General features: G+C 37.9%; 1 protein-coding gene across 1 annotated transcript; it reads left to right on the top strand.

Annotated features, from left to right (window-relative positions):
- Positions 1-2560: 2560 nt before the first annotated feature.
- On the top strand, positions 2561-6259 carry txnipa (thioredoxin interacting protein a). Its single transcript, XM_058754352.1, has 6 exons — positions 2561-3182; positions 3481-3556; positions 3644-3791; positions 4102-4461; positions 4553-4867; positions 4959-6259. Exons 1-6 carry the CDS (start codon positions 2927-2929, stop codon positions 5004-5006), a joined length of 1203 nt encoding a protein of 400 aa, XP_058610335.1. The 5' UTR covers positions 2561-2926; the 3' UTR covers positions 5007-6259.
- The last annotated feature ends 7379 nt before the right edge of the window (positions 6260-13638 follow it).

The raw sequence follows: 13638 nt of genomic DNA, 5'->3' as shown, positions 1-13638 counted from the left end.
AAAATGGTTGTATTTCTAAGGTCGCAAAACTCTGGACTTTTGGTAGTTCCTAGGATAGCAAAGTCCATTAAAGGAGGTAGAGCTTTTTCACATTTGGCTCCCAAACTCTGGAATAGCCTTCCTGATAATGTTCAGGGTTCAGACACACTCTCTCTGTTTAAATCTAGATTAAAGACACATCTCTTTAGCCAAGCATTCACATAATGCATCATATATAATCTTGTACTGCAGTTATATCTGATCAAACGCACATTATTATTCTTTAGCTTGGGTTGAACAAATCATTTTTGCTCGGATGGAACAGCAGCTACACTAATTATGTCTCTATTTGTTTCTCTGTTTCTGGATTAACATCCCGTGGATGACAACATACACACCTCAGACAAATTTTGCCATAAGTTAAATATATTAAGTTTCTACAATATAAAAATATATTGTAGAAACTTAATTTCCTGTAAAGCTGCTTTGCAACAATTTGGATCGTAAAAAGCGCTATGCAAATAAACTTGAATTGAAATTGAATTTTTCTTGAAATATTAAATGGAGGCAGAGCAATGTTTCTGGAGACCACAGAGACTATTCCTATATACATATTTGCCTTTTGAGTTCTCAACAATATTTCCAACAATTTAAAGAAAAATATCTCAAGCAATAAGTTTGTACAAGAGTGTTAAAGGGATAGTTCACACAAAAATAACAATTTTGTCATCATTTACTAATTTTCCTAATTTTCCATAGGTTATTCCCCATATTATGGAAGTCAGTGGCTATAAGCAATTGTTTGGTTACACGCATCCTTGAAAATATCTTCTTTTATGTTCAACAGAAGAAAGAAATTCATCCAGGTTTGGAACAACATGAGGATGAGTAAATCATAACAGAATTTTCCTTTTCTCTTCAAAGGCCACATGATGATAAAGATGTTTTCATATCATATCCATACAGTATCAAATACCAGAATCCCAAAAATAACAAAATCCCTAGGGGTAGGGGTGCAATGGGTTGTGTAGGACCTCTGAAAAACGTTGACAAGTGTAAAAGTGCATAAGAAATGTTCTCACGGAACAAATACATCATAAATCATACAAATCTATGCTGAAGCACACTGTTATTATTACTGCCATATAAAGATAAACAGCAAGAGTGTGTAATGTATACAGTCACAGTGGTGGCCAAAATTAGTAGAACGCTAGTATTTTCAGCAGCTAAAAATGGTTTTGAGTCAGTTATTTGTATCGTTTGCTGTAGTGTGTCAGTAGGAAATATCAGTTTACATTTCCAAACATTCATTTTGCCGGTAATCGTAATAAACCAGTTTTGCAGGTAGGTCTCTTGAAGCATCTTGGAGACGTTGTTCTCCACAATTCTTCTGGATTTAGTCTCAGTTTATTCTGTGTCTTTCCAGACAGACTGATGATGATCAGATCAGATCGAGCACTGGCTGTTCTGCAAAGAAAAATCTCACTATATTATTACAATTAACCCCTTTAATCCCAAATTGTTAAATCCGTTAGATCCAAATGATGTGTCATTAGTAACCCTTAAATAATCAATAAGTATTTTTGGACTTTTTTTTTTTGGAAAAGTGTGTGAAAAATTGTGTTTTATGATCGGTCACAATTGTGACCGGTGGGATAATGTGTTTGCAGTCACAAAAATGTTTACATATCTTACCCCAGCTATTTTAAACAGTTTGATCACATTCTAGGGTTACTATTATGCAACCCCTTATACAACATTGATAGGAATACTGAGATAAAAGACAAGAAACTACAGAAAATTGTTACTTTTTTGTAACATATATCATCACATTTTTATATTAGGGTTAACAGTTTTACAACATCAATTTTGTAACATTTGAACTTTTAATTTAGTGCAATTTTCACTAACAACTGCAATTGGATTTATATTGTATACCTAAATTCACTGTTATCCCACCAGCCACAAGTGACCATCAAGATTTACTCATGACCACACTCAAGAAAAATGTGAATTCATATATTTATACTAGTAGACACATCTTCTCACTTCTCTGACACACACTGCAGTAAAAGATAGAAATAACTAACTTAAAACATTGTTTTTTGTTTTTTTTAAGCTGGTGAAAATACTAGTGTTCTAACCATTTTGGCCACCACTGTATGTATAAACGTGTATAAGCACATATTAACGTCAAGGGTAGTAGGCGGTTCCGAGTTCAGCACTAATCTCGTGAACACAGTCAAGTGCTTTCTTATTAGTCGGCAGATGTTGTCTAGTTTGAACCAGCAGAGGCTTGAGTTTCCTTCAACACACCCAAGACGGGGGAATACCGCCTCTCTCTGTTCTAGTTCATCCAAACGGTGCACGTAGCACACATTGAAGTTTTCGGTTGAATTTCTCATTGGTTCTCTAAATTGTTGGGCATGTCCTTGCAACATCCCGCTCCTTTGTTCAGACTTCATCAGTGTAAAGTCACTCCTCCTCAGCGCCTCCTCTCTTCGTCTTCCTGCAGCAGCAGTGCACTCGCCCGGCGCTCTCAGCCACGAGGTGTCCACGCGTCGCTTCTGGCCGCTGATTGGCTGGTGTCGACAAGAACACTGAGTTTCGACCAATGGGAGCGCTGTGCATGCGCTGAGCCATGCTGTGCATACCACTTCCACATGAACAGCTGAAGTGGTAAACAAGCCTAGTGAGTCACTGGCAGAAGCGTCTGAGTATAAAACCCTAGCCTAGCCCAGCGTGCACAAAGCTCCTAAACTGACCATGCGAGAGTGTGTGAATTGTGAATTTGCATAAAGCACTAGTTTGCTCATTTCATACCGGGTCAAGCTTTAACTCGCTTTGGACGCACTTTTGAAAGGACTACTAAATAGCTGGTTGACTTACCAACTTTTAGACGCGCATCTTCATTTCGTTGCGGCTTGGACGTTTATAAGACAACACAATGGTTGCGATGACAAAAAGAGTCAAGGCCTTCGAGATCGTCTTCAACGATCCATCCAAGACATTTTACTGCAGTGGAGATAAAGTGGCTGGGAAGATCTTGGTGGAGGTCTCGGAGGTGACCAAGGTGTTGGCCATGAAGGTCCTGGGAGTTGGATGCGCTAAAGTGGAGTACGCGAAAGGCAAACGGAAATGCCGTGAAGAAATTGACTATCTGAAGTATGAAGACCTTGTCCACCTTGATGACCATCCAGCTGGTGAGTTTAAACTGTTTTAAGTGTGTGTTTAAAGCTGGCTTTGGAAGGTGTGTTTGTTGAGATGATGCTGATGTTGGAATGTGACTAACCTTACATTGTGAAGAATGAATGCATTCTGGATATTTTAAATAAATGTGTAATGAGTTATTTACATGAAAATAGTTCTATATCTCATGTCAGGGTTCAAAAACATCTCAACAAAAAAGTCTTAACTTTTAGTGAAGTCATACTCGGTTCTTTTGTTTTTAATGGGTTTGTTTCATTGTGTTGAATATCTTGTATGTTTATGTTCTCGCAGACACGGATGGTTCGATCATTCTCCGTCCTGGCAACAAGTATGAATACTCATTTGGCTTTGAGCTTCCTCAACAAGGGTGAGCATTTCAGTTGACAAACTCCTTGCATGCATTTCCTTCTACGTCGTTTGTTGGTTAATTAATACAAGTGTTATTTCCCAACAGACAACTGGTGTCTTCCTACAAGGGCAAGTTTGGGTATGTTCAATACTTCGTGAAGGCTCTGATGGAAAGACCTGCTCAGCCCTCCCTGGAGTGTAGGAAGCACTTTGAGGTTGAGGAGCCCTTGGATGTCAACACCCCAGACTTGCTGGTGAGTTCCTCATATCGCTAATTCACTTGAGCTGTAGGCCACAAATCATGTCGTCTTCTGATTGGGCCTTTCAAAATGCTGATCATTGGTGGTTCCTTGAAGATCACCTGTGGTGAAAACATAAATAAATCTTTTTCCGCTTTTGGAGCTGTGGCGTGCCAGCTTTTACTGTTTGAAATTGTTTTTTGTGGTTGAGCATCCACATTGAGCTTTTGGCCTATTGGGTGTGCGCACTTTGGTTGCAATCTTTGTGGTTCCTTGAACATAACAATTAACTATGTCCTCATCATTTCTGTTTTCCATCCAACAGTCCCCTACTGGAGGCATGAAGGAGAAGAAGGTCACCTGCATGTTCATCCCAGACGGCCAGGTCTCTCTGAACGCCAAAATCGAAAGGCGTGGCTTCTGCGAGGGTGAAGAGATCTGCATCGATGCCAAATTTGAGAACACCTGCTCTCGCATCGTGGTACCCAAAGCGGCCATCATCGCCAAGCACACCTACCAGGCCAACGGCCGCACCAAGCTCTTCAGGCAAAAACTCTCCTCAGTACGTGGCAACCACATCATCTCTGGCATGTGCGACGCCTGGCTGGGCAAGAGCATCCGTGTGCCCAAGATCAAGCCCTCCATTTTGGGTTGCAACATCATTCGAGTGGAATATGCGCTCATGGTGAGTGCTGCCTTTCAAAATTACTATAATATCATGGTGTTACATCTACAAACTATTAGGTGCTTACTTGGAGCTCTTTTGTTCTCTACAGATTTACATGCACATCCCTGGCAGTGATAAGCTGATTCTGGAGCTGCCCTTGGTCATTGGGACCGTTCCCTACAATGGTTTTGGTAGCCGCACCAACAGCATGAGCAGCCAGGATGGTTCTGTCAGCAATGCATCGAATAGCTGGGTGTCCCTGCGGATGCCGACGTCTGCGCCGCCAAGCTACTGCGCCGTTACACGCGACTGCAGCCTGGACCAGCCTCTCACGCCACTGTTGGATGACTATGATTGCGGAGACAGTCCCATCTTCATGAACGCACCCCAATTCCATTTCCCTCCACTCCCTGCTTATTCTGAGGTGAGTGTAAAGTATATTTTGCTTAGTTTATACTGATCGCTATTGGATATCAATAGAAAACCAATCTAATTTTTGTTCTTCTATCGTTTAGGTGGAAGAGGAATACAGCGGCAGTGCCCGCATGCTTCCTGTCTGCTGAACCAAGCTGGCAGAGCACTAGAACTGAACTGTTGTCCATCATAAAAGAGTGTCTTTTTCACTCTAAGCACTTCACGCTTTCACCATGCTGATCAGAGCTGGTTTGAGAATAGTCGTATGGATGTGTAGAAGAAAAGTGAAGCGGAGGATTTTGGAGCCCGAGTGGCCCCTCTGCAGGATGAGCTAGTCGAAGTTCAGAGGAAGAAGAAGTGAAGTCTGAGCTCTCTTGTGCCTGCATTGCTGACAGCCATCTTATATCATGCATCAGTCAAATTAAATGTGTTTCTGTCATATTATTGATGCTGTTTCGGGGCCTGAAAGAGGGTGCTCGGGCTGTTTGGCGTGCTGTATTTCATTGTGTTTGAGCTGCTCTTTCTTGAGATTACTGCTGAGGCACAAACTGATTGTACCGCATTATAGCCATTTAAACACACATAGACTTTCCCAATTGTTGGTCATGTACTTTCCAATAATCCCCAGTATAACATTCATTAGCATTTAGCTCATAATTTTCGTTATCATTCCGTAATTTTTTTTTTTTTTGTATGGGGATGGAAGATTTCATTTGTTGAAACATTCTTCTACACATTTGTTTGATTTTACGTGAGGTTAAGTTAATGTGCTGTCCAGAGATATTTTATTCTAAGTTACTGAAATATAAAGAAGAAATGTTTTTCAACAAGGGAAAATCACGCAGTGTCAGTTTATATAATGTACCAGTGTTTTGTTTTTCATTTGAATGCACTTTTTATGGACGCAAGTTGCTGTATAACTGCTCGCAGGGAGATTTCCTATGTTTTTCATTTTGTTTTTCTCTTGTCTTCCAAAATTGTTCATTGAGGGATCAAGCATAGCACGTGCAACTTAAGACTCTGTACTGTAATGCGTTCAAAACCTCGTCCTAACAAAGGGCTCCACTGATGTCGCTTCTTCCACTGTGGACTTGAACATTAGGCCAAAAAAGAACTTAATACTTCAAGTGCCAAAATTGGGGTCTGTCTGGACCACGTTCATTTGCGAGACCAGAAGCTGCACTGTGTGTAGACACATCCTGAAGACATTTTGATGAACATTTCACTTGTGGAGATCTTCCTGAACATAGTGTGCGTTTTGTTTCTTATAGAATGTAAGATGACTGTTACTGTTATTATAAACAGTGCAAATTTGCAATGTGCAAAGTATCACTTTTGTATCTAAATTAAATTTTTGTTTTGTATGAGAACTCATTTTCAATAAAACTTTATGATATTATAATTTCTGCATCCTATTGTTTATTTGAAGTATTCTTAAATGATAACCACAAATTTAAACTTCGGACTGTTATAATCAACACTAAAGATCAAATGCTTATCATTGCAACAGACATAATTGTGTCTTTGGCTTCAGTACTGTGATAATTAATTAGTCATGTTTTATTAGATAAGAATCACTATTGGGATTTTGATGAAGTATTATACTCTTCGGACATTAATCATACCTCAAATCATGTGACTTAATTCTAAGCAATCAGACTTCCACCTTAGCTCATAAAATGAGCAAAACAATCCCCAAATCTCATGCTGAAGGTGTGCCAGAAGTTGTAGGTGAGCTCTTGACTTGGCCCAGTAACTTGACCATCCAAATATCCCCATGGCGTTGGAATTGGCGTCAAGTTTTGCACATGCGAGTATTCTCATATTTTCTTTAGAAAATGCAAAAATTCATTTTATACAGTAAGAACAGATTACAAAGCCCCTTTAGAGTTCTCTTTCAAAGTGAACTGGAAAAATCTGATGGAAAATCCATAGTTTCGGCTATTTCACAAGTTAAGTGTTTATTTTCAGTCGTTGGCTAAAGATAAGATTTAATTGTGGAAACTGGAGACCAAAAGTGAGTTGAGAATCAATGCAAGATATACAGACACGGACGTTCATATTTGCTCAAGGCAAACACAATGATCTGTTCACTGGCATTAAAAAAGGCACTGTCAATAAAACCAGGGTTGTTGTTAGGGTTCCAGGGTCCTGTTACTGGCAAAACAGATCCAAATGATCTTTTGGTCCAAATTTGAGAAATTTTGAATTTGATTCCAAATAGACATCTTATTCAAACTTTATCAAATGAATCAGACCCACTTTTTTCCCACCCTGCTTAAGCAGTTTTCTCAACAGCAGTCTTGAAGAGTTGGAGAGGGGTCAAGACATTTACGTCATTTTTGTGCTGCTCACTTTCCTGTGCGTATGAAGCATCTGTTGAGACGTGCCCTTCTCCTGCAGAGTAATTGCTGATAAGGGCAAAACTGTTTATCTTGTCCAAAGCACTTGTTTCATGAGCCCCTCTCTCTTCACTCTGCCCTCACACTCAAGCTCTTTCTGGTTTCCTGTCTCAGGAAACCTTTCTGTATTTAAAGCTCTAGCCCATTCTCTTCCTCTCTTTTATATCTGTATGTAATATGTGACCAATCCAGCTCACATTGCACACTGTTTAAGATTAGACAAGAGAAAACTCTTGTCTAGACATGGTTAGACTCACAAACCCAATGTTTCTTGTTTTGGTACACTCCAGAATGCACACAATGGTGTGTTTTCTCCAGATTGTGTAACTGACAAAAATACATGTGCTAGTTTTTTCAGAGATGTATAACTGTTATTTTCTTAAATGCATAAAATAATCTTGTATATTGTAGTGTTATATGAGTGAATGTTCCCAGTAGTCTTTTCACAGTAATAGGAGCTGGTGTACCTTCATTGAAAATACAATGAGGAAGTTAGCTGGTGAAGCTAGTCGATCGTGGTTGTCTTTTTGGTTAAGCTAGTAATGTGGGGAAACCAGCATAATAGCATTCAGAACACATCAAAGACATATCATATAAGCAGATATATTTGATATGTATATTTCTGATATCGATATCATAAGTAAATTTGTAAATTCTATGGGTCTAGCTTCCAGTCTCATCCGTGTCCAGCTATTTTTAACTGTACAAAACAGTTTGTTTTGCTGTTTGATATTGAAAATTGGTGTGTCTTATCATATTATTTTAATGTATTATCTTAATTACGATCACACTGGTTGTTAGTACAAACCGTTTTACCATTTACTGCACGTTGTTATTCTCCTCGTTATTTACCTATATCGGCTAATGAACCGGAAGTCTCACCCATAGGCTTACTTCCGTGATGAAGAAAAAGGTGGATAGCATATGTCAATTAGCAATCATGCCGGGCCCTTATGAGCTCAGATATTGTACAGTTAAGCAGTTTCTGAATTATTTTTAGAAAATGAGGAAGACTATGTCACTTGCACTGCTTCACCACTGATGTGCAGAGGAGAACAAGTTGCTATGTGCTGTCTGAAGTTAACAGTCAAATTCCTTGTTTTGCAGATGTTAAAAAAGCAGTTGTAGTCGTCAAACTAGGCCTTATGTTCAAGCAGTCATATCATCGCTGCTGATGAGTCCTTGAACTATAGTAACATCACCAGTCTTAATGATGTGATTGTCTTTATGTTTGTCAACACAGTCATGGGTCAGCAGGGTTTATGGCAGCGTTCTCAGTACAAAGCCCTGCAGTACACCATTAATTGCAGTTAAGTGTCGTAAAACATTATGTTCAGTTCACACATGTTCTTTTTAAGTATATTATTTCCATAATACTGTATGTACAGTTAAAGTGTAGTTCTTTTTCACAAGGGTAGCTGGGATGGTGGTCTTGTTATGTACTATAATCAGCAGCCCATAGCACTTCACAGAAGCGAGTGCCATTTGTCGGTAGTTATACAAGCACTGTCATTGGACACTTGATAATGGATGGTTGAATGATAAGTATGTTCCTTCCAAATACGTACAGGGATGCCATTCGGGCTTCACAAAGATTTATTTTTAGTGGGATTCTCTACACATAAACAGTTACTGACAACATCTGATCTGGAAGCAGATCAGATTTTGTGGCTTGTATGGTATTACATGTCTCCAAATGTGCGTAAACACACGGGTAGGTAGGAGTCATTGACCATTGCCCAGGCAGCGTGACCAGGTGACAATCAAGCAGACCAGACAAGCCACGTCTTGTGATCAATGATATGCTGGATGCCTTTCACATGCCTAGTGAGAAATGCTTAGCATTATTTCCTTAAACTACAACTCTGAAACAGCTTCAGGAGCACAGAGGTTAATGTGCTACGTACATGTTCAAAGGCCATCAGCCTACATTAAACACATTCAAGAACTGCCTTCCTGACATTGAAGATTCATTATTTCTACATATAGACTTGCATGTAACGGTCATGGAGCCTTGTTAGTGGCATTATCTTCCTTTTTTAGATGTCAAGGCAACTGCAACATTTAATTGTGATCCCTGATGGGCCTTGTGAAAAAGAAGTACACTTTAGTATACTTAAAAAAATATTCCTTTTTAAGGAAATAATATACTTTAAAATAGAATACTAAATAAATAGATAGATAAAATAGATACTAAAGTGGGTTGTTTTTGGGCACTCAACTGCATGTTATTTCCGATTAAATTTGAATGTATTATAGTTTAAATTAAAATGAAATGGAATGTATGTATGTTTTTAAATGTATGGTTTCACTTTATTTTGATGGTCCCTTTAACACATTCTGTTGAATATAAGTAGCATTGCACTTACATATCTACTAACTCTCATTAGACTGTTAGTAGAGTATTAGTAGACTGGTAGGGTTAGGGTTAGAATAAGTTGACGTACTTGCAAAGTTACTTATAGTCAGTAGAATGTCTGTTGAGATGCCATCACAATAAAGAGTTAGTAGATATGAAGCAGAGTCTACTAATATTCTAATGAGAGTTTGTTGACATGTAGGTGCAAAGTTACTTAGTGTCAACAGAATGTTCAAAAGGGACCATCAAAATAAAGTGTTACCAAATTTATTTGTAATTACACATTTGGTGTGATGAATTTGAAATGTCTTGAAACGTGATATTGAATAACAGACTACAGTTACAATTATAATCAAGTACATTTCATGTGCTTTAGTATGTTAGTCAACATCAAAATAAGTGTACTTTTTTAAAAGGATGACAGTAGATTATTAAAGCATATCAATATAAATTGTACTTTAAAGTAAAACTGAAGTTCAATAATAAGTGTACACTTAAGTGGCCTTTTAGTTCATCGCCTGCAAGTCACCTGCAAGTGTACATTCAATACAAGTACACTTTTCTTTTTCAGAAGGGGTTTCCTTTGATGTGAATTAAGATATTGCCTAAAAGCAAAAAGATGAATTGTTTTATAACTGTAATCTAGTTCAGTAGGAATATTTAGACAGGTCAGACACTCTTGACCTTTGACTTCAAACAAATATTTTCTTGACCACTGAGAAGAAACAAGCCCTTTCTTGCCATTTAAAGCTCCTTTAAAGCTCCATTTAAAGCTATTTTCAGAATGTTTTAAACAAAATTTATTTGTATTTTTTTTTAATTAACATTATCTTGTACAGCATGGATGAGTGAATTTCACTTTTAAACTGAGTTTAATGAAATCGTTGTGCCGTGATAAAATTTCAGTACAGGAATACAGGTGTGCTTACTATATAGAATAATATATTACACACTGAAGCACACAGTTCAACCAGACATGTTAAAACCATACCACAACACTGATATTCAGCCTAAGGTTATAAATATCGTCAGTGGGGCACACAGTCTGTCAGAGATTAGACTACCTGAGAAATGTCAATTACAACTCACTTTGGCCTCAAGCTGTAGCAATAATACACTAGATCACTAGACATCATTTTAATGTTATTTATTGCACTATGGACTGATATAAAAACTACCATTAACAAAGTTTAATAAAGCTATGAAAAATATATTGCTCATTATTAGTTCATAGTTAATGCATTAATTAATTTCAACAAATGAGACCTTACTGTAAATGTGAGTAGTGCTTCAAGTGCAGAACTTGCTGCCACTAGCATGTTGTGGGTGGTTGCCGGTGCAACATTCCTCATGTAATAATTGTAAATCCTTCGGCTTAGAAAAATAATAGCACATCTCTCCTCAGCCCTTTGATTTGAATTCATGTATTTAACATAAATAGTTGAGTTATGTTTGTTCAAATCCCTAATCCTGTGAGCAACAGGAGCTAATAGTGATTCTTGCCTTAGCAAACACCATTAATCAGTAAATTATAAGACTAAATAAATAGATAATTTTTATTCTCTGTGTATATATAATTTATTTATTTATTTAAATGTATTCCATATTCCAAATTAAATAATTTCTATTATGTAATTATTATTATTATTGTTTAATTGATTTAGAATGTATTGTATGCATAAACTGTATACACATTTCAGAGAAATTTGAACATTCCTTTGGCCAGCTAATTAACTTATCTCTCTCGATTAGCACTGCTTGGGTAAATGATGTTTAGTCAGGAGGAGTAAACATCAAAGATATCCACATGGACGAACCTTGTCTTGTGTCATTGTCAATTCTTGGAAATGCAGCACTGAGTGGCAGGCAATTGGTGACAATTTATCACCATTTTCTAACTTTATGACTGTCAAATGAGCTGGAGATTCAAGGGACTATCTTTGTTATGTAAACTAATCATCTGGAATGTTTTGTAAACACACATTCTCCCTTCATCCGTTTTCTTTTTACCGACATCACTGTTGCTCCATCCATTTCCCATCATGGAGATGCTATTCATGGAGTCATTAAGCCAAACTGAGTGTGGAAACTTAGTTTAGCCCTTCCTCGAAACTCCAGCACACAAACAGCTTAAACACACACACTGGTTTCCAATTTTTGTGGGGACTCTCCATAGGCGTAATGGTTTTTAAACTGTACAAACCAACCCTACACTTAAACCTACCCCTTACAGGAAACTTTGTGCATTTTTACTTTCTCAAAAAAACTCATTCTGTATGATTTATAAGCCTTTTGAAATATGGGGACATGGGGTAATGTCCTCATAAGTCACCTTCTCCTTGTAATACCTATGTCATACCTGTGTTATTATACAAATTTGTGTCCTCATATGTCACAAAAATGCACACACACACACACACACACACACACACACACACACGCATATGAGTTACTCATTTCCAAAGAGAGTCTTCTGTTCTAGTTTGAGCTGCAGACATAAGTAATAAATCATGGAAGTTGTTGAGTAGAGGTTTACGTGATTGGACTTATGATTTTCACATGAAGAACAGGGAATGGGCTCAAATGATTGATTAATAACTACACATAATACACTAGCAGTGCGCTCAAAACATCCTAGCAACTGCATGGCTTGGCAAGCACCCTTAAGATCATGCCACTGTAGCGTTGGGTTTTGCACAGGCAGGCATCACTCTATTAAAATCATGAACCTCAAAATCTCCTGTCTATTTATTACTCCAGTCTGTCCATCATGAGAAACCCAAGCTTGCTGTGAATATGGCTGCCAGCTGCTTCTAAAAACAGGAAGTCGTGTGTGACAGCCTCAGAAGCTCTCTTCCTGTGACCTTTCCCCTCATTCTTACAGCCTCTTAGCCAGTCCTTAATCTGCCGTTTACAGATGAATGGAAAAATCAAGACGAGGCCAAGTCATTCCCTTAACTGTCCTGTAACAGCATCACACTTGACTTTATACCGTCCCTTATTAGTACACAACCTCTTCAGTCGTTTCATGCAAAGCACTTCCTTTAATGTAGATATATATAGCCAATGATGTATGCATTGGTTTTTATCAAGAGAGTTTTCAGTGCCAAACGTCATGCCTATTTGAACCTGTTTGCACCTATTTAAAGTTTCAATAGTGAGCTCAAAAACTAATTGAGCAATAAACAACTCATGAGATTTGTCAGATATTGTTCAGAAAAGTCTTGCTGATACACCATGGGCACAATGTTTGTTTCGCTTGTTTCCGTCATTAGTCTCTGAGTCATCCCAGTCAGTAAAGGATCGGTACTGTATGTTCTCTGTATATTGATGATCTTTTTCATTGTGGCAGCACCTCTTTTCACCCACTGCCTGAAACGCTCGGTTTTAGTTCCTGTCTTTCCGAAAAGCCCAGCCTGCTGATCGAACAACCATTTAGAGCATGTGTTGAAAAATATAACACCCCTTACCATAATCGATTTCAGCTCCTGAGCTTTATGAGCTGCTATAAACTCTATTATATGGTCAAGTCAAGTCAAGTCATCTTTATTTATATAGCGCTTTTACAATACAGATTGTGTCAAAGCACTTAACAGTATCAAATTGGAGGATAGAGTGTCAGTAATGTATAATGATAAGATTAAACACTCAATTTTCAATTTTCAGTTAAAGGCATTTCATTATTGAATTCAGAGATGTCATTGTCTAGCTCAGTTTAGTTTAAATAGTATCTGTGCAATCAAATCGGCGATAATCGCTAGAAATTAAGTGTCCCCAACTGAGCAAGCCAGAGGCGACATGGTAACTGGTACCATTTTTACCATTTTTTTTAGGATGGTATCTAATGGCAGGAGTAAAAAATAAGGCATTTCTGGAAAGTGTTTTTCTGTTGGAGACTTTGGTGTGAGATTTTGTGCTTTGTTATTTTGCAGATCATTTACATAAAGCTGTATTATCCACTAATTGGGGAAAATAGGCATAATAGGTGCCCTTTAACATTAGTGTTTTTTTTTTTTTCTC

Source organism: Onychostoma macrolepis, chromosome 19 (assembly GCF_012432095.1).
Source record: "Onychostoma macrolepis isolate SWU-2019 chromosome 19, ASM1243209v1, whole genome shotgun sequence".
In the NCBI taxonomy this organism is placed as follows: Eukaryota; Metazoa; Chordata; class Actinopteri; order Cypriniformes; family Cyprinidae; genus Onychostoma; species Onychostoma macrolepis.
The sequence above is the reverse complement of the archived record's forward strand: the minus strand, read 5'-3'. Positions and strand labels throughout refer to the sequence as shown.